The sequence below is a fragment of the Phacochoerus africanus genome, chromosome 12, assembly GCF_016906955.1.
Source record: "Phacochoerus africanus isolate WHEZ1 chromosome 12, ROS_Pafr_v1, whole genome shotgun sequence".
Taxonomy (NCBI): domain Eukaryota; kingdom Metazoa; phylum Chordata; class Mammalia; order Artiodactyla; family Suidae; genus Phacochoerus; species Phacochoerus africanus.
This window is the reverse complement of record NC_062555.1, coordinates 28,309,190-28,332,836: the sequence shown is the minus strand read 5'-3', so window position 1 is coordinate 28,332,836 and position 23,647 is coordinate 28,309,190. Positions and strand designations below refer to the sequence as shown.

At 44.9% G+C, this 23,647-nt stretch overlaps 1 protein-coding gene across 1 annotated transcript in view; it reads right to left on the bottom strand.

Annotated features, from left to right (window-relative positions):
• The window catches only part of NR5A2 (nuclear receptor subfamily 5 group A member 2), a 128,143-nt gene that overhangs the window by 34,145 nt on the left and 70,351 nt on the right, over nt 1-23,647 (bottom strand). The window contains exon 6 of the mRNA XM_047755318.1: nt 18,910-19,057. Within this exon, the coding sequence (XP_047611274.1) occupies nt 18,910-19,057 (148 nt within the window). The remainder of the gene's footprint in view (nt 1-18,909; nt 19,058-23,647) is intronic.

Below are 23,647 nucleotides of genomic sequence, written 5' to 3'. Positions count from 1 at the left end.
AAAGGACAAAAGACAAAAAAAAAACAAAAACCAAACCAAACCAAAACAAAACAAAACAAAAAAAAACAACCCCAAAAAAATGAAAAACTTTTTTTGGCTACAACTGCAGGACATGGAAGTTCCCAGTCCAGGGATCAAAACTGTGACAGAGCAATGACAACACCAGATCCTTAATTGGCTAGGCCACCAGGGAACTCCTCAACACTAATTTTTTTTTTTTGCCATTTCTTGGGCCGCTCTCAGAGCATATGGAGGTTCCCAGGTTAGGGGTCGAATCGGAGCTGTAGCCAACAGCCTATGCCAGAGCCACAGCAACGCAGGATCCGAGCCGCGTCTGCAAACTACACCACAGCTCATGGCAACGCGGATCTTTAACCCACTGAGCAAGGCCAGGGATCGAACCCGCAACCTCATGGTTCCTAGTCGGATTCGTTAACCACTGTGCCACGATGGGAACTCCGAACATTAATTTTTAAAAGCTAATAAAATATCCTCAATATTAGACAAAGCTGATTTTCAGATCAAAAGCATTAAAAAGGAAAAAAAGGGAAAACTACAGTAATATAAGAAATCACTCACCAAGGAGATACAACAAAACTATCAAGAACAACATAAATAAATAAAACTTGGCACTTAACACAGACTGTATTTTTTCAGTACACATGCCACACGTACAAAAATTAACTAAATATCGCGTCACAAATATGTATTTCAAAGACATAGTCAATTAGAATACAAAAATAGATAGTCCAAACTTACCTATTTGTTTGGAAATTTTAAAAAGACCACTATTAAATAAATTATGGATTAAAAAAATAGATCAGGGAGTTCCTATTGGGGCACAGCAGAAACAAATCCAACTAGTATCCATGAGGACGTGGGTTTGATTCCTGGCCTCGCTCAGTGTCAAGGCCCCAGCATTGCTGTGAACTGTGGTGTAGGTCACAGATGTGGCTTGGATCCCACATTGTTGTGGCTGTGGTCTAGGCCAGCAACTGCAGCTCTGATCTGATCCCTTGCCTGGGAACTTCTATGTGCTGCAGGTGAAGCCCTAAAAAGCAAAAAAAAAAAAAAAAAAGAAGATCAGAAGGGAAATCCCGAAGCATTTAGAGCTGATAGGGTGGTCCAGCCCATGGACCACCCTAAGGGATGCACCAACATAGACCATGGTGGGAGTGGTGCCCCTAGAGGTCAGCAGAGTGATTGCATGATCTTCAGGCTGGCGGACTTGTCCCAGAAAGTCAGCCCCATCACTACTTTGGCAGATACAGCTATGGCTGTGCTCAGGAGAAACTTACCTTAACACCAAACGCGTTCATGAAAAATAATGGAAATGCATGGGGGCTGAAAATGTATTAGCAGAATGTTCAACTCAAGAAGCTAGAAAGGGAACAATCAAATAATAAAGAGCAACAATAAAGAGCAAAAGTAAAGGGAAAAAGGAAGGGTCGTCAAGAATAACAGCTTTTTTTTTTTTTTTTTTGCAAGAAGGTTAATGAAAATTTTCCTAATAAATTGTGAGACTTTAGAAGTATTCCCACTAATAAGGAAAGAGGGCTTATTTAGACATCGTCTAGTCAATAAAATAAGGCAAGAAAAGGAATCAGAAGGGTGATAGACAAATCTTTACTTATTTGCAGATGATTATAGAGAAGATGAACCACAGGAAGCTCATTTCAAATGAGGGAATTCAGCAAGTTGGTTAAATAAAAGTCCGATATTTTTTAAAATCACTCATATGTACATTAGCCAATTAGAAAGTGTAAGAGAAAAAGCTTTATATTTACAGTAACAAACGCTATCAAGTCACAAGGACAAATAATTTACAAATGATACTCTGGGGAGAAAATGACAAGGTATTATTATTATTACTTTTTGTCTTTTTGCCTTTTCTAGGGCTGTTCCCGCGGCATATGGAGGTTCCCAGGCTAGGGGTCGAATCAGAGGTATAGCTGCCAGCCTACGCCAGAGCCACAGCAATGCGGGATCCAAGCTGTGTCTGCAACCTATACCACAGCTCACAGCAACGCCGGATCCTTAACTCACTGAGCAAGGCCAGGGATTGAACCTGCAACCTCATGGTTTCTAGTTGGATTCATTAACCACTGAGCCACGACGGGAACTCCGACAAGGTATCATTGAAGGACACCAACATACACCTGACTAAAGGAAAGATTAAACTATGTTCATGGATGGGAAAGGCTCAGTTCTTTAAGGACAATAATTCTCCCCAAATTAATCTCTAATTCTACTCAATTAATCTGCAATTCTATCCAAAATTCCATCCAGACTTTTTGTAGAATTATAGCAAGCCAAGCCTAAAATTTATATGGAAAAGCAAAAGCATAGGGATAATTAAGACTCTTTTGAAATAAAAGGAAGAGGGAGACCTCAACCAGATAGCAAAGATTTATTTTAAGATTACTTAATACACGTGGAATTAGCACTGTGATAACCAAATAGAACATTAAGACAAGATAGAACATCGAGGAGTTCCTATCGTGGCGCAGCGGAAATGAATCCGAGTAGGAACCATGAGATTGCGGGTTCGATCCCTGGCCTCGCTCATTGGGTTAAGGATCTGGCATTGCTGTGAGCTGTGGTGTAGGCTGGCAGCTGTAGCTCTGATTTGACCCCTAGCCTGGGAACCTCCATATGCTGTGGGTGCAGCCCTAAAAAGACAAAAGACACACACACACACAAAGAACATTGAGAAACAGACCCACAAATATATAGGTCTTGACTATAAAAGAAAGGTGGCATTAAAAATAGTGGGAAAGAATCTATTCAACAGTGTTAGCACAACTGACTACCTGTAAAGAAAAGAAGACCAAATAAAAACTAGACCCCTACTTCATACTCTACCTAAAACTATATGCTGGGCATATTAAAGATTTAAATACGAAAATCAAGGTCTTAATATATTTGGGAAAAAACTAAAGGTGAATGAATTTTATGACCTCAAAGGTAGGGAAGGATTTCTTAAAGCTAGAAAAGCAAAGACCATAGACGAAATTACATGAATGATACAAAATGAATATGGCTACTTCTGCAAAAGAAAACTGTCATTAAAATAAAGTGAAAGGAAAAGCCACACTTCTCTAGACCTACATCTATGAGAGCCCTTTGAATCATTAAGGAAAGGCATCCATCCCAATGGGCCAAGGACATGAACAGGTGCTTCAGAGAAATATGTCAAAGATGCTTAATCTCACTTGGAAGTGGAAGGCAAATTAGAGCAGAACAACAGACATTCAATTATGGTGTTGATGGTGTGGAGAAAAGGAGCTATCAGATATTTGGGCTGGAATGCAATTTTTTTTTTTTTTGTCTTTTTAGGGTCGCACCCGCAGCATATGGAGGTTCCCAGGCTAGGGGTCTAATCAGAGCTGTTGCTGCCAGCCTACACCACAGCCACAGCCACGCCAGATCTGAGCCGCATCTGGGACCTACACCACAGCTCACGGCAACACTGGATCCTTAACCCACTGAACGAGGCCAGGGATTGAACCCGCAACCACATGGATCCTAGTCAGATTCGTTTCCGCAGTGCCAGGATGGGAACTCCCTGGAATGCAATTTGGTACTCATTTCAAAGAACAATTTGGCAGTTTCCAGAACTGAAAAGGACTCCTAGCAATGTAGGTACAGGAAAACGTGTAGAAAAATGTTCCCTTAGCGTTGTTTGTAATAAACATCCACCACTCGGAGGATAAATCAATAGCTTGGGGTGTACCTTAAATAATGAAATACCAGGGGGTCAGTGAAAATGATGATCCAGGCTCTGGGTTTATGAAGGATTCCAGAGCTGCAAGGATCAAAATAGGAATCTGGAAAATGTCACGTGGAGCAAAAAGGGTGCATGAAGATGTTTTTTAATCCTAAAAGCCTCGTTCTTTTGTAAGATAAGAATAAGTTTCTGCAGCTACCTTTCTGAGAGAGGAAGTTCCTTGAAGTTATAATTAGAAGGGATACTGTTACAGTATTCATGGACCCGATTCCTTTTGATATGGGTTGTTCTGAACAAATGCCAGAACATGTGGTTATCTAATTTGCCCTCTAATTTCTTTCAGCAAGCAATAACAACTTTAAAAAAAAATTGTAAAGAAAGGGATAATTACTAAAACTCTGTCTTGACGATGAGTGTCGGGAACACGCTACAGATTTTTATGATCAAAGTGTTAATTTTGATTATTCTTAAAACACTTTAAAACATGCACATGCTCACCTTTTAATCTCTATTTCCTATGCTTCTCCTCGGCTGGTCCTTGGAGTTTGATTAAGGGAGGGGAGAATCTGTAATAATCCAGGCTAAGAGTATCTGATAACTTTTAAGATTCTTGACACGAGAAAGACTGGGAAGCTAGGAATTTGGACACCAGATAGGTGCTTCTTCACATTAAAGGGGAAATCTGCATAGAATCTGCAAGTCAGCATGCATGCTAAGTGTCCTGTAATTTCAGCGGCGCTTCTGACTTTGCATTGAGAAAACCTGCCATTCTTATCACCCACCCGTCCAAAGAAAGCAGCCCTGGGTGAACGTGCATAGATGGTGCCATCTCCCTCGGGATGCTGGGGAGGGTACTCCAGCCTTGTTGCCAGGAGATTTAGAAGGAGCAGCTATCCTCCAGAATCCCAACCCGTCTACTTAGACCATGTCCTCATCATCCGAAATGATGAGTATTTGCAAAGCGCCTTATGGTTTACACACGTCATCATGTCATCACAAAAGGAGCAATGGGTCGTGGAAAAAAAAAAGATCTGGATTCCAAAGCCTGCACATCTGTTGTCCTTTCTCGCTGAGCCGTTTTGTGTGGTGGTTTGATTTCTCTGATCTCGGGGAAGGGTGGGTAACCAGGAGTGGCTAATGGTCCTTGGCTTCCGAGGTTGGCCGTGAGGGGCAGAACCACGCACATAAGCTGCTTTGCTCACGGCAGCATCTATAACAAGTGGCAGCTACGATAGCTGAGCCCACTTGCTACCCAGTATGGTTTCCAATGGGAATGTTTTCTGGGCATGATCCTCAGTGCGAGGAGTGCAGAATGAAATCAGGGCTGGCGTTCGGTGAGGGCATCCGACACAACGATTAAATAAGATGGCAGGTGGAGATGTGTGAAAGAAGCCACGGGAACTCAGAGGAAGACGTGTGTTTGTGAAGTGCGAGAACACGACCTTGCACTGAGACGAGAAGGGTGACCCACACACAGCAGAGGGGAAGCACTGGTGTCTGTGTTTTAGGGTCAGGAAAGCGGAGGCTCCAGGGAGATGCACACATATTTATGGATGATGCTGACTTCGGCCAGGCTCCCCTAGCCCCTCTCATCCTCCTCTAGGTGCTCAAGTTTTCATTTGCCCCACTCCATCAAGTCCCTTGAGGTTTTTGTTTTGTTTTGCTACACCTACAGCATGTGGAAGTTCGGCCGCCAGGGACTGAAGCTGAGCCACAGCAGTGACAATGCTGAGTCCTTAACCCACTGAGCCACCAGGGAACTCCTTCCTTGAGTTTGAAGCCAGGAATATGAATGGGGGGATATGCTAATACTGTTATTATATAATCACTATTTAAAAAATTTTTTTTAACTTTATTTTTTAAATGAGAATTCCAATTTCAGGTTCCCTCTCCCTCTTTCTCTTTTTTTTCCTCCTTTTTGCCACACCCACAGCATGTGAAAGTTCCCGGGCCAGGGACTGAACCTGAGCCACAGTGGTGGAAACGAAGGAGCCTTAACCTGCTAGGCCATCAGAGAACTTCCTATTATCACTATTAGTAATTGTTATTCATAAAGTAACCTACTTTTGTTTTGTTTTGTTTTGCTTTCTAGGGCTGCATCCAAGGCATATGGAGTTTCCCAGGAGGGGTCGAATTGAAGCTACAACTGCCAGCCTACACCACAGCCACAGCAACGGGAATCCAAGCTGCATCTGCAACCTACACCACAGCTCACGGCAGTGCCAGATAGCTGACCCTCTGAGGGAGGCCAGGGATCGAACTTGCATCCTCATGGATACTAGTCAGATTCATTTCTACTGTGCCAACAACGGGAACTCCAGCCTACTCTTTTAAAATTTATTAGATAAAAAAGGAAGTTAGTGTCTCCTCAAGGTTTTAATTTTCAAATTCTTTCTTTTTTTGTCTTTTTGAGGGCCACATCCGTGGCATATGGAGATTCCCAGGCTAGGGGTCTAATTGGAGATGCAGCTGCCGGGCTACACCACAGCCACACCAACACCAGATCCAGGCCACATCCGTGACCTACACCACAGCTCATGGCAACACCGGATCTTTAACCCACTGAGCAAGGCCAGGGATCAAACCCGAAACCTCATGGTTCTTAGTCAGAGTCGTTGCCACTATGCCACAACGGGAACTCCTTAATTCTCAAATTCTAAAGAGTCCCTTGGAAGGAATAAAGTTACCCAGGATTTTCATCCCAAAAGAAACAGCCTTTTTTTCTCTAAGTGAAATCTTCCATGTTGTGTATTTGAAGTGATATTTTGTATTTAGCCATTGGAGTCAGAGACCAAGTATTAATACGTCTGCAAGAAGAATTTACAACTGTTTGGGTAAAGTTACTTCCACAGCATTGACAATCCTGGAAGATTTCTGGGAGAAGCTGAAGAATTTCTGGAGCAAATATTCTCCAGGGAGCAGGTATGGACGCGGCTTCTCCACTTGGTGGGAACATCACCCCCTGGGGGCCTCAGCACCCCAGGAAAAGGACTGAGTATTTATTGCTTGGCTTTGGTTCACTTTTGGGATTTGCGGGGGGGGGGGGGGGGGGGCTGCAGAAAAGGGGAGTGGCTTGGGCACGTTTCCTGTGACGTATTTCAAAAAGTCAAAGGTCATCACGGCACCTTCGGTTCATGGATGAGAGGTTTCAGACTTGTCTGGGTCCTGAATTAAGAGAGCAGTTTCTGCTGCCACCAGGAAGAGCTTTTTCACATCATCTGCACACCAGAGGTGACATTCAGGAGGGGCCACCTCCCCGGAAGGGGGTCTTCGCTCACGTGACTTTTGCTGGTGTCCATAGAGATGCTCTGAACAATACTAGTGCCACGTGCCAGGTGCTGTGCTGACTTCTTCATAATAATTATTGCATTTAAGCCTCACAACAGTGCTTTTAGGGAGACTTTTTTTTTTTTTTTTTTAAATGGCTGCACCACTGCAGCATATGGAAGTTCCCTGGGCTACGGGTCAAATCGGAGCTACAGCTGCCAGCCTACACCACAGCCTCAGCAACGCTGCATCCTTAACCCACTGAGCGAGGCTAGGGATCGAACCCGTATCCTCATGGACACTCTGTCAGGTTCTTAACCCACTGAGCCACAGCGGGAACTCCCTAGGGAGACTATTATTCCCTGGATTTTACTGATGGGGAAACCCTTCTTGGCAGTGAGAAATGGGTTCCGCCCGCCTGTCCTACTGCAGACCCAAGTCACGACGGCTCTTTCCAGCAGGTATAGGGAGAAAACCCGCTTAGGTCGAGACTGTGGCTCCAATCTGATCCCTGGCCCGGGAGGTCCATAGGACAAAAAAGAAAATAAAATCAAAACACAGAAAGATGGCCCAGAAATGTCTAGATCTAGTTTTGAAATGAAGCAAAAGCAGTTTCTGAATGACTGAAATCCACGTCTGTGCGCCTTCCTACGTGTGGCGTCCAAACCCTTCAGTTCAGGTCTTAACCCTGCGTGACTGTATACGAATGAACGAGGCTCTTGACTTCTGTTCATCTCAATTTCCTGATTCAGAAGGGAGAAGGGGCTGCACTTGGCCTTGGCGCAGGTTCTTTTCTACAGTAAAAGCCTAGGATTCGGCGTCTTTTCAGGGCTGGGGCCAACGTTTCTGTCCAAGATCCAGGCAGCTCAGGGAGCGGGGGTGAAGGACGGTGCCCGCTGCAGAGGGCCTGTGGGGGACCCCACGCCCAGCTTCCCAAGCCTTCCTGCCTCTGATAGTGGTCAGATCACTGCCACGTGAGCGTTGAGAAGGGCCTTTCCGTTGACAAGATAGGACCGCCTAGATGGGCGGGCGCGCGCGCGCGCGCGTGTGTGTGTGTGTGTGTGTGTGTGTGTGTGAGAGAGAGAGAGAGAGAGAGAGAGAGAGAACAGGCACTGGTTCAGAGGGAGGGGGGAGGGAGGGATGGAGGGTGGAGAGGACCTTTTCTGGAAGTGGCCCCATCGTCCAAAGTTCTGTATCTTGTGAGTTTCCTTCTCTCTGGACTGACTGTTGCCAGTTCAACAGCTCCAGGGCAACGGTTTTGCACAGAGTAGTAGTTTTTGTCACTTAACGCGTCAAAGCACTGAAAGGCCCCTATCTTTTCTCTTTGCTCTGGGTTCCTGGCTTGATTTGGTCTGTCTTAACCCAACCCAGGACTCAAGACTGGACGTGCTGGATTGTATCAATAAACTTAGGAAGAAGGTTTATGAATGACTCTGCAGTGGGTCATGGCTTGGTTCTAGAAAGACCCCGAGGCCTAGGGTGTCCAGAGTTAACTAGTGTGCAGGACCTGATCAGACCATGTTAACCAACTAACCTCTTCTGGGTCAGGACTAAGATGGTCACTTTATTCTGAGATTTTAACCAAGCAGGTGGCAGGACTAAGGCAGGAAAAAAAAAAAAAAAAAGGTCGGAAAGTTCACATTCTCAGAGTTCCCGCCGTGGCTCAGTGGAAATGAATCTGACTAGGAACCATGAGGATGCAGGTTTGATCCCTGGCCTCACTCAGTGGGTTAAGGATCCGGCGTTGCCGTGAGCTGTGATGTAGGTAGAAGACTCAGCTCGGATCCTGCGTTGCTGTGGCTGTGGGGTGGGCCAGTGGCTACAGCTCCAATTCAGCCTCTAGCCTGGGAACCTCCATATGCCGTGGATGCAGCCCTAAAATGACCAAAAAAAAAAAAAAAAAAAGTTCACATTCTCACCCACTTTCCTTGTTTTGTTATTCCCCGTTTGCCAGGCCATTATGACTCTGAAAAATCATCTTCCTAAACAGCAGTAGTTAGCAAAATGACAGTATTCATTGGAACAACTAAAATATGACAAATATTTTTAGGCATAAGCTCTTCAGAAATATGCCTAAATAAATGCTATTTAGGCAATTATTTTCTTGTGCCAGCAGATAACAAACGATAATCACTTCTTCCACGGCTGTAAATACGTATTGATTAAGTTCAAACTTAGAACTCCAAAATGAATTATATCTGGTCATTGCTAAACTGTTCTGCTCGCTGAAAAAAAAAAAAAAAATCCGCACAACGCCTATTATACTGCATTTAATTAAGACAAGCATCAACTTTATGTGCCATTATTTGCTTCTGCCAAATCTCTATGGTGTAAATATTGAACAGGGGCATCTCGTGAATGCTAATCAATCCTTTCTGAATTTCAAATGATTACATAAATTTTAGGAAATGCTTATTTGCCAGCATTACCCTCTGCTGCATATATATCAGCCAGGCATTAGTATGAAGATATGTGTGGTTATTTGACAAGTGTCTAGTGAGTGTTTTTCTAAATTAGAATCTCATATAGGAAAAGGGAAAGATTGAGATTGAATGCTAATTGTAAGAAGGAGCTGGGGAGACCTTTTCGGCTTCTCTGACTTCATGGGGAGCAATTTAACAATTCTCTTGGGCAAAGATGTGAGGGGAAGCGTTCCCATCAGAGCCCGGCGGTTATGAACCTGACTGGGATCCATGAGGACACGGGTTCGATCCCTGGCCTTGCTCAGTAAGTTAAGGATACGGTGTTGCCGTGAGCTGTGGTGTAGGTTGCAGACGCGGCTCGGATCCCGAGTTGCTGTGGCTCTGGCATAGACCGGCAGCTGCAGTTCTGATTTGACCCCAGCCTGGGAACCTCCATGTGCCGCGGGTGTGGCCCTAAAAAAGACAAAAAAAAAAAAAAGATGTGAGGGGAATGTACGCACCACGACAGCCTGGGAGCATATGTGAGGGTTTCCTCGGTGACACACTTTGAACAAGGCTGCAGCAGAGCAAACACAGTGGCCAGCCTCAGGAAGAGCGATGCCCAGCTCGTGGGAAGATTGGTTTTTGCTGTTTCAAGACCACCTTTTATGCAGACACTTTGCAAGCAGAATTTGGGGACATGCAGGCTGCTGTCCTTGCCAGATTGGAATGACTCTTCGGACAGACTTGGTGACGCCCAAACATGACCCTTGGCTGGTTTTCCAGCCTTCAGAAGCTTCTACAGCACTTCTGGAGGGGAGGCTGTGAGCTGAGGATGAGAGACGCTCACCTTGTCCGCCTTCTACGTCACCCAGTGTAGATGGACCCTCCTCTGATTTATATACAGTGAAGAGCTCATTTTGCTTTAGGGGCTGCAAACAGTTTAATCACTGGCATCCAAGCTGTCTGCTGGACTTAGAAATCTCCTTCATGAACTGGATTTAATGTTGCAAGAAAGCAAAAGGGAAATTCACATTTCTCTTTGTTCCTGCTACTTTACTTAGAATTGTTTTAGTTTTTTTTTTTTTTTTTTGGTTTTCTGTCTTTTTTGTGGAGCTGCACCTGCGACACATGGAGGTTCCTAGGCTAGGGGTCTCATTGGAGCTGTAGCTGCTGGCCTACACCACAGCCACAGCAATGCCAGATTCGAGCCGCGTCTGCAACCTACACCATAGCTCATGACAATGCCGGATCCTTAACCCACTGAGCAAGGCCAGGGATTGAACCCACAACCTCATGGCTCCTAATTATATTGTTTCCGCTATGCCACGATGGACACTCCAGAATTGGGTTTTTTTATCCTCACCACTGCACCCCCCCTGGCCAAAACTCAATAGGGACACTTAGTTTGATGGCTAAAAACCTCAAACCCATCAACCTGCTGGAGATGTGGGCAAGTCAGTATCGTCTTCCTTCTGTACCCCTGCATCCCATCTCCAAAGGTATTTGTCATTATTTCCAGGCTGGTCTAGAGGTGCCCAGTGGATGACGGGTCCCGGGGCCTCCGCTGTTCATCCCTGCCAGGGTGGCTGAGCTTAGAAAGGGCTGGATATTTTGGCTTGTCTTTCCCAAACCAGGCCGCCCCATAACTTGCCAATTGTCTGTGGATCCTACAAAACCGTCCTCACCACCCCCCCCACAGCGCCCCCAAGGTGGGACTGCACCAAGATGCCTCCCTGAGCTCTGGATGAGGACTGGCAAGGGGAGTCGCAGCAAAAGCACCACTTCACACCCTCCTCTGTGCTGCTCAGGGCTGCAAACTCTGGAGCAGGTGGGAGGAAGAGGTGTGCATGGCGAAATCCTGGCGTATCCGAGGAGAGCACGTGCCATCTGTGGCGGTAGCTCCAAAGACATTTTTCCCATCCATCCGGAGAGCAGAGCCTTCAGCCCCTTAAGGGGGCTGGGACAGAACTGCTGTGATCTCCAGGCTGGTAACACTGGAGCCTCTGCACCAACACTTACGGCCCAAAGGACTTCTAGTCTTGCAAGTCCTGTGGCCCCTGGTTAAGTGAGATGTGAGACCAATTGCCGCTCTGCAATTCTCTGCCCATCATGAAGCCTGCATGTTTCAAATGACATATATGTATATAGATGATCTGGTCCTGACAGTGATGAAAGAGCGTTCCCGTGTGTGGCGAAAGTTCTATGCTCTGCCAAGGCCCTGATTGGACGTGGCTCACAGGAAGCCCATTTTCCTGTTGGCATTTCACCTTATCCTCTGCTCTGCACTGGGTTCTGACCTTGAAAGCCGGGAGGAGAAAGGGCATACCCGGGAAAGGGAAACAAGCAGACGCATTACTGGACAAAAGTCAAATAAGAAAAAAATACCCATCCTGGCTAAAATGAAGCCCACTGGAAAACCAATGACTGAACAGGCATTTCCTTACCCCCAAGACTATGAACGCATCCACGTTTGCAGCTGGAAAACGTGGTGCAATTTTATTTGCTATTAACAATGTCAGCATCACATTGCAAGAGTCAGGATGGACCTTGTAGCAAATCAGAAGGTTGTACTTGGAGGCAGACCTGACTCATTGGCCCCCGCTACCCACCCAAGAGCTTCATGCTCTGAACCTTCCAGATACCCACAGCTCCCCCTTTTCTATGTGAGGGTTTTGAATGCCAGTGACCACCAACGGGAAGGGATGACGGTCATGTTAGCTTCGCTACCTTTCTCCTTTGAACGTCACAGAGGTCAAAGAGAGAAAGTTACACAAGTAATGAAAACTGATGATCACGCAGCTTCCCTAATGCAGAGAGAGTGGTTCAAAGAAAATGACAGACTTAGAAAGAGGCAATGACAAAACCTTAAGGAGGAACTAGGAAGTACCAAGGCTATATGGCAAAAGCTTTCCCCAAGCTCGCTAAGCCCTGACCTGGGAGTTCACGTAGATATACAAACACCCAGACCACTCACATTTTACAGTTATTTAGTCTATTCAATAAAAATTGGAAATTCATGTCAAGCAGCTCTGGTTTTCTCTTTGGTCCATATTCCTCCGATGATTGTCCCAATTTCTACGTCACCCTGTCTAGAGAGAGACGGTGCCTTAGGATGTAGGGAGCATTTGAAAATGATTGATTGATGAGTTCATCCATCCCTAAGGATAACAGTGAAAACACGGTAGCAGAGAAAACACGGACTGTGATTTGGGGTGGTCAGCTCCAGACCTGGCTCTGAGCCTAACTCGTGAGGGTAAATCACCTAGTCACCTAGTTGTCTTTTTGCAAATGCAGAATGGAAGGGAGGGCGTTCCCGTCGTGGCTCAGTGGTTAATGAATCTGACTAGGAACTATGAGGTTGCAGGTTCGATCCCTGGTCTCGCTCAGTGGGTTAAAGATCCGGCGTTGCCGTGAGCTGTGGTGTAGGTCGCAGATGCAGCTCGGATCCTGCGTTGCTGTGGCTGTGGTGTAGACCAGCGGCTACAGCTCCGATGAGACCCCTAGCCTGGGAACCTCCATACGCTGTGGGAGCTGCCCAAGAAAATGACAAAAAGACAAAAAAAACAAAAAAACCCCAAAAAAACACAAAACCCCACAAACCTACTATATGTCAAGGAGCATGTTAGGAGCAAAGCAGATACATTTCCTGCGTTCAGGGGCTTAAGAGTTTAATTCATCTGATAGCTAGAAGGCCTTTGCTTCACTAAGAACTAAGCAGGGCCACATCCTGTGTAGTGTCAGGATTGGAGAGTTTAATCCAGCTGCATAGACAAGGAGAAAAAGAGCAATGCTCTGCCTTAGAATTACCGGATTTTCTTCCAAATTTTGTAAGGACTGCACCTGCGGCATATGGAAATTACCAGGCTAGGGGCTGAATCAGGGCTGCAGCTGCCAGCCTATACCATAGCCACAGCAATTTGGGATCTGAGCTGCATCTGAGACCCACAGAGCAGCTCACTGCAAGGCCGGATCCTTAACCCACTGAGCAAGGCCAGGGATTGAACCCAAAACCTCATGGATACTAGTCGGGTTCATTACCACTGAGCCACAATAGGAACTCCCCAAATTATAATTTTAAAGGTCTTTTTAAGACGTGAAGATGTTACCCATCCACTTTCAAAACCATTTCTTAGGGGGCACGGGTGGCAGTTTGATAAAGGCATCTAAGTTTGATAAAGGCATCTAATGGGCAGAGGCTTTCCCAGTTGAATGGTTCCCCAGGCAACCCCAGCGCACCTTTCCTGGGCCATCTGCCTCCATGAGGATGGTTCTTTCCTGGGATGTGCCATGCTCAGCATTTGGAAATTTGGTGTGAAGCAAAGAGCTGCTTTGATGAATCAAGATATGACCATGTTCATCCGTTTGGTGTGAACAGGTGTCTGTCCATGCTGAGGAGGATGGTAGAATGGTTCTCGGCTACTGTTTGCTAACATGGGCTGACAGCCTACAGTTCTGCATTTATTTACTTGGGACCAGACATGCACCTGCCATCTGATTTTAGCTGCTAATATTCTTTCTAATTTTCTGCCAGTTAGCTTATAAATGAACATCTTCCCACACAAACTGGGAGAATGCAAACTGGTAAGAGAAATTATTTATTTATTTTTGTCTTTTGTCTTTTTAGGGATGCACCACAGCATATTGGAGGTTCCCAGTTGGACTCCTACACCTGCACCATGGCTCATGGCAACACAGGATCCCCAACCCACTGAGCAAGACTGGGGATCGAACCCGTAGCCTCATGGTTCCCAGTCGGATTCGTTTCCGCTGCGCCACGAGGGGAGCACCCACAGAGAAATAATTTAAATTCGAGCAAGTAGCTGTTAGAGAGTTCTTCGGAAAAATTAGTCTCAGAAAACCAACCTGCACGTAGATAGGACTTAACTACCTCCTTTGACAGATCACAAACTACTCTGATAGAAGCTTTGCTTGGAATTGGAAACCAAGTCAGTTTATACCTGCATCTAGATGATCAGGAAACTTCTCTAACTCCCTACTGGGTAACAAGCCAAGTGCTAGAAGCTGAGATGTAGAGAGAAATCAAGAACAATTTCTAAGCCCAACTGAGACGCACCTATAGCAGTGAATCCTACTGCACAGAAGCATGTGACAAACACAATAGCTCCCCTTTCAGTGGACTGAGCCTACAGTTAAAAAGAGACTCCAGGCATTATTTTTCTGTCTTTTTGGCATTTCTTGGGCCGCTCTCATGGCATATGGAGGTTCCCAGGCTAGGGGTCTAATTGGAGCTGTAGCCATCGGCCTAAGCCAGAGCCACAGCAACGCGGGATCCGAGCTGCGTCTGCAACCTGCGCCACAGCTCACAGCAACGCCGGATCCTTAACCCACTGAGCAAGGCCAGGGATCGAACCCGCAACCTCATGGTTCCTAGTCGGATTCGTTAACCACTGCGCCATGACGGGAACTCCCGCAGGCATTATTAATACTAGCGTTACATAACTATATAATAGCATTGCAGTATTATATTCTTCATATTAGGCGTTATAAATATTAGCTGCTTTTAAGCTGGGGAAATCCTCTCAAAGAGAATAATACACCCTCTCTTTAACTCAGCTGCGTATAAAAAAGTGCTTTTGGAGAAGAGAGTAAGTTATAATGAGTCAAGGGCATCCATCGGGGGAAATAGGATGCAATATGCCTCTACTTTCTCCTGCCACTTGGGATCTGACAAGCATCCAGCAGCATGCAGTCATGGAGCCTCAAGGCTAAGAAAATCCCAAGCCAGAGGAACCTCTTAGCTGGTACATTCTGGTCACTTGCTGCTCTGAGCACTTAAGCCACATTCATATTCCTGATGGGCTTGCACGTGTAATGACATATTCAGGAAGCCACTGTTTTGCATTTGTTTTCAGGAGATGCGGTTCAAGGGAATTCGCCTGGCCTTTGGAATGCAGGGCCCATGACACTATTGGCGATCGTGGTCCCACACACCTCTTCCTCCACGAGAGTTATTTCTGCATCAGTTGGTGACAGCAAATTTGTCAGTCACTTTAATTCCTTTTGAAAAGGTGTGAGTACAAACCAATAAATATACAAAACTTTTATTTCAGCCTCTCATGCGTCATCAATTTTAATCGGACCAACTTAGAATTATCTCCACGGGCGCAAATTATGTTATCTTATTGTTAGGTGAGAAAAAAAAAAAAAAGGTAATTTAACAGAATTTGAAGAAAACATGACAACCAGCAGAGACTCGGCCTCTAGAATTGATTATATCACACAGAGAAAACTATCCAGAGAGATGGGTCTTTTTTACTTTTCTTTCTTTTTTTTTTCCCACCCAACTTAACCAATTGATGTCTGCTCATGGATACAGTTTGAGGGGGAAATAAAATCAGGGAGCAGACTGGAAGAATGTTGGCCAACTGTGTTTTCTCTTTCGTCCTGTCATTAGCTTTCCACGAAGTTAGGACTCAGCTTCAGAGAAGGATGCCTTTTGGGAGGAAGGTGGGTTGTTTTGGAGCTCAGTGAATCAGCTACTGCTCCCGGGAAGTTTCCTATTCTGGTTCAAGCATCCAGAAGCCAGAGACGTCTCCTCTCGACCCTGTCACATCCCTGGTCTGTGCCCTGTACCGTGTCCACATCCCATCTCACTTGTGTCGCCATGAGTGTCTCCATGAATTCAAGCTACTCTGAATGCTTTCTGTGTCGCTACCAGGAAGGCAGATAGCATTTCATCACATACCTCACCCCTATACATCCCGATTTTTTTTTGTGGAATGAAGATGGTGGCCCCTACTGCCCCTCACCCCATATCCCAGTGTCTGCTCGCAGTAAGTGCTCCATCTCTGTTGAGGGTCTCTGATGCCTTCCAGGACCAGCCTCACCAGCCATAGCCATGGGTTCCCTCCAGCCACACTGATCTCTGAATCGTTCCTGGACTCATCTTACCCTCTTGCTTTTGCACGAGCCGTCCTTGTGGGTGGGACTGCTGTTCCTGTGTGGGCGTCTCTCTGAAAAACCCTGCTTCCTCCATCTCTCACCAAGAGCCTCTCTCCACCCAGCCCCTGGTCTCTGATCAGCTCACAGGAGCCTCCTTTCCCAGGATCACAGAGGTCCAAGGCTGGGCTGGGATTGGAACACAGTGGGTTTTAGATTCAGCGGCAAAGGCTCATGAGGGTTTGGGACAAAGCGCACAGGTTCAGCTTTCAAGGGAGGCCCTGTGATGATCACTCCCACACCGGATAAAATGGGCTTCCGGAGGTGGCCTGGATACCTACAGGTTAATTATGCACTTATGCCAATTAAGCTGCCCCTCAAGATAGATTATTTAACGTTTCTAGAGGGGAGGAACGTCTCCCATTTGCCAATTGGAAACTACTCGAATTGTACTGCCAATTGCTTTATTCTTGCTTCTTTAAAAAGAAACTCGTGGCCAAACTTGCTTTTCCTCGGATCACAAAGCCAGGCTTTCCTCTCTTCCACAAAAGACAGGCATAGTTTTGTTTTTTGTCTTTTCTAGGATCGCGCCCGCGGCATATGGAGGTTCCTAGGCTAGGGGTCAAATCGGAGCTGTAGCCGCTGGTCTACACCACAGCCACAGCAACGCCAGATCTGAGCTGCATCTCCAGCCTACACCACAACTCACAGAAACACCAGATTCTTAACCCACTGAGTGAGGCCAGGGATCGAACCCGCAACCTCGTGGTTCCTAGTCGGATTCGTTAACCACTGCGCCACGACGGGAATTTCAAGACAGGCATGGTTTTAAGGGACAGTCCACTAGTTTTTCCTGGTGCCCAAGAACTGGAGTCACTGCACTCATCAGATGAGAATTCTGTGTGGCAGACGTGCCAGGAAACACAGGGCCCAGTTGTTTGGAAGGATAATCTGAGAGGTTCGAATGTTGCGAGCACTTCAGAAACCACCCCCCCCCCACACACACCCCTCCAGCGTATTTGGCAGGGAACAGAACAATTTTGAAAAATGATGCAGGAAAGATAAAAGTGATGAAAACTAAACATGGCTCATGGTTAATCTCTCCATCTTCAAATGAAATGCGGCTATTCAGCTCATTTAAAATACCATTGAACTGAGATGACGCTCTTTAAATATTTTATCACCGAGATGCCTAAGTCTTCTTGCACATATATTACCACGTTTTTCATTTAATTACCGTTCAAACGTACTATAGTTGAAAAGACTAAGAGTTTGCCATAAACCAGAATAATTTGTGACATTACAGCATGTAGGCTTATGTTATCTTCCTCTCCCTTTCTTTTTTTTTTTTTTCTTAAACAAAAAAACCCTGTTCTTGGGTAAAAGATAGAGATTTAGTTGAATAGAACTTTCCTATTTATTGTGGTGAATACAGAAACCACAGGGCATCCAGGCCTGGCATGGTAAATCTTTGAACACTACATCTATGAAATTCTGGTGTCTTTTTAGATTTTCAGGAACATTTCTTTTGGCTATATTTATCACATTTTCCAAAATATGAAAATATTCCTTTTCTCTTCAATGTTGACGACATGTGAAAAATTAACTCTGGTTCTATTACTTCAAACTCTCGCTTTATTAGCAACAGTTGTGCTGTGCTGTCAAGAAGCATTTTCACACGAAAGGACCAAATCTGGAGTGTGGACACATCTGTTTTACTTCGCAATATGTTTTATTGTTTTATTCCTCAGGATATGAATTCACTGCTATCTTACAACTGAAGACTAAAGAAAAAACATATGTTGGTAAATCTGATTTCTGCATTTTTTTTTTTTTTCATTCAAGGGAAGTGGCCTCCCTCAGCTATCTGCCAATAAGGAAGAAATGGACTTGGCAAAAAGTTTATTTAAGTTGGCTTTATGAAGCCAACAGAATGCAGAAATCAAGTACGGGACCGGCAGAAAAATCTGTGCCTTTGAAGTCAATAAAAATCCATCTCCTTAATCCTTTTTTTATTCCAAGCAGTGGTGATTTTTCTCAGCTGACTCACTGGGAACCTTGATGTAGCTAATCTGTCTTGCTTGGGTATCATTCTTCTCCAAAGCTTTCCTAAAGAAGCATCTTTTCCCCTGATCACCATCATCATTTATGTTTGTAGAGCGGGGCATCTGGTTATAAACATCCTCTAGTTACTCCTGATAGAGATTTCAGAAGCGCGTTTTTTTAATGACTATCCATATTTTGCAAGAACAAAAACAGCAGTAGCTCGCAGGCGGAAACAAAAGGCACAGAGAAGGGGCCAACAGCAGAAAGGTAGGCAGCGGGTGACACCATGCGTTTTTCCAGCTTCCGTCACAGCTTTCCATCCCGTTACGGCCATCGGGGACGAACACACAGGACCCCAGGCTCGTCCCTCCTGGCCCACACCCCATCCAAGCCACGGCAGAGCTCTGGCTTGGGCAGGAACGCACCCAGGAAGACGTAATTGAGTTGGGGGATGCTTAGCAAGGAAAGGCATTTGCTTGGTGGAACAAACTCTGGGATGGACTTTCAGACACTCGGAGGTTGGTGCCATTTAGTCATCTTTGTGAGAAAAGGGTTCCTTACCTAAACTGAAGAGCACCAAGAATTTCAGACACACAAACTCTCGTTGATCGAACTGCAGAGAACGAAGCTTTGCCACCAACTCCTGCGCGTGACTCATGAGGTTGTTGAGTGTGGTCCCTGCTTGCGATGCTATGATGGAATAGTCCACCTGCAACAAGAATGAGTTTTTAAGACTCATGGTGGCCCAGGAGGAAGGGGAGGGAGAGGGATGGACTGGGAGTTTGGGGTCAGTAGATATAAACTATTGCATTTGGAGTGGATAAGCAATGAGAGCCTGCTGTGTAGCACGGGGAACTATATCCAGTCACTTGTGATGGAACAGGATGGAGAATAATGTGAGAAAAGTAATATTTATATATGCATGACTGGGTCACGTTGCTATACAGCAGGAATTGACAGAACATTGTAAATCAACTATAATAGGGAAAAAAAATCAAAAACATTTTAGAAAAAGAACCAGTTTAGTGGCTACCAGAAGTGGACATTTCATATTACATATTATGATTTGCTTAATTATACAGATAGAGACACATACATACACACATATACACATATATCTATATATTTCCCTTGAAACTTTTAAGCACTGTGGATAAAATCAGGTTGCAATGTATTTATAGCTCAAGAGACTTTCCCCATGAAAACAGTTGGTGAGCCATGCTATTATTACACACCATACCATAATCATTCTTTTTTCTTTCTTTTCTTTTTGGCCATGGTGTGCAGTGGCTTGGTGTGGGATCTCAGTTCCCAGACCAGGGATTGAACCCAGGCTGCAACAGTGATAGCTCTGAGTCCTAACTGCTAAACACTAGGGAACTCCTATGTATTACAATCATTCTGATAAGTCTAATCATCTTTTTTTATGGCTGTGCCCACGGCATATGGAAATTCCCGGGCCAGGGACTGAATCTGAACCACAGCTGTGACCTACCCCACAGCGACAGCAACAATGGAGCCTTAACCCACCTCTCTGGGCTGGGGATGGAACCTATGCCTCAGCAGTAATCTGAGCTACCACAGAGACAACGCCACATCCATAACCCACTGTACCACAGTGGGGACTCCATGATTAAATCTAATCATTTGGACAAGCTTGGTAGGAAGCAGGCCTTGACTACTTCAACTGTACATATAGATATCTTTATCTTTTTCCCTATTGTGAAGGGTCATTACCTTGGAAAATATGGTTAATTCATGAAGAAGTTTAAAGAAAAATACACTGCCCATAAAAAGTGAATCCAGGGCAGCAGTCTAAGGGCACTCGATGTTAATTAATGAGGCAAGCCAAGGCAGAGATGTACTTCTATTTTTTATTTTATTAAGAGACTACATTTTTTTGGCCTTTTTTTTTTTTTTGCCTTTCTAGGGCCGCTCCCGCGGCATATGGTGGTCCGCAGGCTAGGGGTCTAATTGGAGCTGTAGCTGCTGGCCTACACCAGAGCCACAGGAACGCGGGATCCGAGCCGGGTCTGCGACCTACACCACAGCTCACGGCAATGCTGGATCCCTAACCCACTGATTGAGGCCAGGGATCGAACCTGCAACCTCATGGTTCCTAGTCAGATTCGTTAACCACTGCGCCACAACGGGAACTCCTAAGAGACCACATTTTAAAGAAATGGTCATTCAAGATTACATGCTTATGGAGGATGAAAGAATGATATTTGGATCATGCTTTGGTTTGCTGCTTCCTAACTATTTTCGTGTGATTGTTAAGCCATTTCTCTCCAAAGACAGCAACAATTTATTGAGAGAAGAATCATTTCTTGATTTGGAAAGCAAAACAAAAGAGGGTTATTTCCTTCTGTATTAAGAAGAAAAAGCTGCTACAATGTAACAATCTTAGATTATTCACAAGGACACCAAAAAGTCCAATTGGTAATAAGTTAAGATGTTGGATGGCTGTCAATGGTGGCACTGGCTTTGCAGCTGCAATTACAGCATAATGAGAAAGCCCAATTGGTACCTGGCGCTTCCATCCTTTTTTTTTTACTGGCGAGCTCTCAGGCAACCAGATACTCTTTTAGGTGCATTTAATATTTGCAGCAGCAGCAAATTTGTCTGGGAGGCAAGTCCTCATCTGCCACTCACCCGGAGCAGACTGTATTAAATTTTTATATTTATTGACATTTCATTACCATAATTGACTGCACTTGCTTCTCTAGAAGGCACAGGGACTGCCTCCGAAGCAGGAGAACTAGTCCCTCGAGGAGAATTTGCAATTAAAAACAAGGCAGAATAGATTTTTTTTTTATTGTGTAAATATGATGAGTTGAATTTTCAGCTTTAACTAGAGAATACTGGGTATACAGAAACCTTTTTCGAGAGTGAGAAAAATTATGAGTCAGTGGAAAGATGACCCCCAAAGGTGTCAATCAGTTTCCATAGAGTCAACTATGCATGAAAAAGTCCCAGTCCGGTGCGGTGTGTTCTGGGTGGGCGGGGTGGGGGTGGGGTTCCCCCTGCACCAGCACGGCGCTGTCCTACCTGCCTGGTCCAGGTGCTGGCATTTACCCACTAAATTCAAACACCAACTGTTCTAAGCGCTCCTGTGCTTTCTGCTTTCGGTCGTGTGATGGGCAGCTGCAGCACACAGGGAGCCTGAACCCTGGGACTGAAGCAGAGAGGACAAGCGGATGTTGCCCCGGGACAGGTTAGGTCTATACCAGCCCTGCAGCGTCGCTCCACCATCACCAAGGAGGTCTCCACCGTCGCTGCAGAGGCTCCCTTCCAGGACATCTTTCTACTCCAAGAAGTTCTTCTTACTTAAAAAGGGTGGCTGAGCTCTGCATGCCTTAGAAACTGGACATGGTCTAAACCACTCTGCGTCATAACAATACAAATCCCACCGGACCAATGGCAAGCAGGGGCCAGAAGCTGAGGAAAGCAGGACAAGACAGGAGGAGATGTGGGTGGAGCCTGGGGAAGGCCCCGCCCCTTTCTGCCCCTATCCGTCACTGAGGCAGTGAAGCTGGATGCTAGTAAGGTGCCACCCGTGCCACTAAGATCAAGAAAATAACAGCCGTTGGGACAATACTACCAACTTAAGCTTAGGGTCAATTCCAATTGCTGAAAGCACCATCTCTGTAGCTTGGCAGGTACTTTGCACATTTTAAGCAAAATCACCAGGGAAGCCCTAAGCCAGGGAGGTGTATCAAACAAGCCATGCATATGTTGGTATTAACTGATGTTTTAATTTGTAAGATGGGGTTAATTCGATGTTGCTCTGTGTGGGGTTCTAACAGGTATGCAGGTCACTGAGTTCAGATACTAAAACGTCATAGTTGCAAATGGAACTACGTTGTCACGGAAAGGAATCTAAATCGTGAATTTTTGGGAAGATGGGTTAATTAGAATTTGCTGTGGGTGGAGTTCGAGCAGGTATGTAGTAAGTCCAACTGTTAGAAGGTGATGCTTGAGAACATACCCCGATCACTTATAATGGACCTGAAATGATTTCACAGGAGTCCTATTTAGCGAGACCTTTCTTTAGTGGGATGGACTCCAGGAAATCAGTTGGCAAACCAGCAGTGTTGCAGTTCTACATTTATTTACATGCTAATTTGAAAGCTCAAACATGCTTATGAAATGGGGGCTCTGATCACATTTCACATTTCCTTCAAGCATAATTTATCAAATTGCACGGCTCTGAAGGAGGACTGGCGATTTATTCCTGAGATGGTACCCTGATTTGCAACTTCCTTACGTTTTATTACAAACATAATTATATTTTCATTGTTGAATGCAGGGTTTGCGCTCATTTCGGGAGCAGCTGGCCTTGTCTTTTATGTACTTAGTAAAATTAATTTATCGCTCGCTTACGTGTAATCTTTGTGCCATTAAATTCAAGGGAGATATTGAAGAAATACTATAAGCTGTTGTCCCCTTTGGATAAATTTCACTCATCATGAAGGGAGCAACAGTTTGAGCTAAATTGCTTTCAGTTCTAACAGCGGAAATTTTTGATGACTTGTGTGTTGTAAGATGCCTGTCTTCTTAATATGATGCACAATAATAGAAGATAATGAATAAGTTGCCAGTAGACCTGTTTTCCCTTAGGATAATGTTGCAGCGGCTGTTAATTAGCAACAATATGCAAATACTAAAAGTGATGCCACTTCAAAATCCTCCATTGTTATTTTATAGTTATACATACAGCTCTAGTCTTGTGTGTGTGTATTTTTAAAATACTGGGTTGAAATGAATTTTATGATAAGACGTTACCCATACAGAACTGATTTGGCAAAATGCTTAACCTTACTCATAAGCATTATTTCCTTTTGCTCAACGAGATGATTTAATGTACACTTATGGGAGCCATGAAACAACAGAATTAAAACATAGTAGCTCACGTTAAAGGTTAAGCAAAATTCCATTGAAAAGGCGAAACACAAAGTAGCGATAATTGATCTTAAAGATCAGAAACGCCATTGGCTCCTTGACCACTCCTGGTTTGGAAACATCAGAGAAAGAAATGCACTTTTTCTACTTCTTACATGGTAATTACCTTTACCCAGGGGCGGCACTTAAGGCAAAATGAAACATGAAATAAGGATTTCTAAAGAGCGGGAATGGAAGTGCTCTGAGAAAGAACGGCACAAACCCATTTGATTTCTGGAACTCAGAAGGATGAAATCAAATTAATTTGCGGGCTGAGTCTGGTTCTTCTAATGCAGCTCCTGGTGGGGCACGGAGGGAGGGGGTTGGGAGGCAGGCTGTGTGTGATTAGATGCTA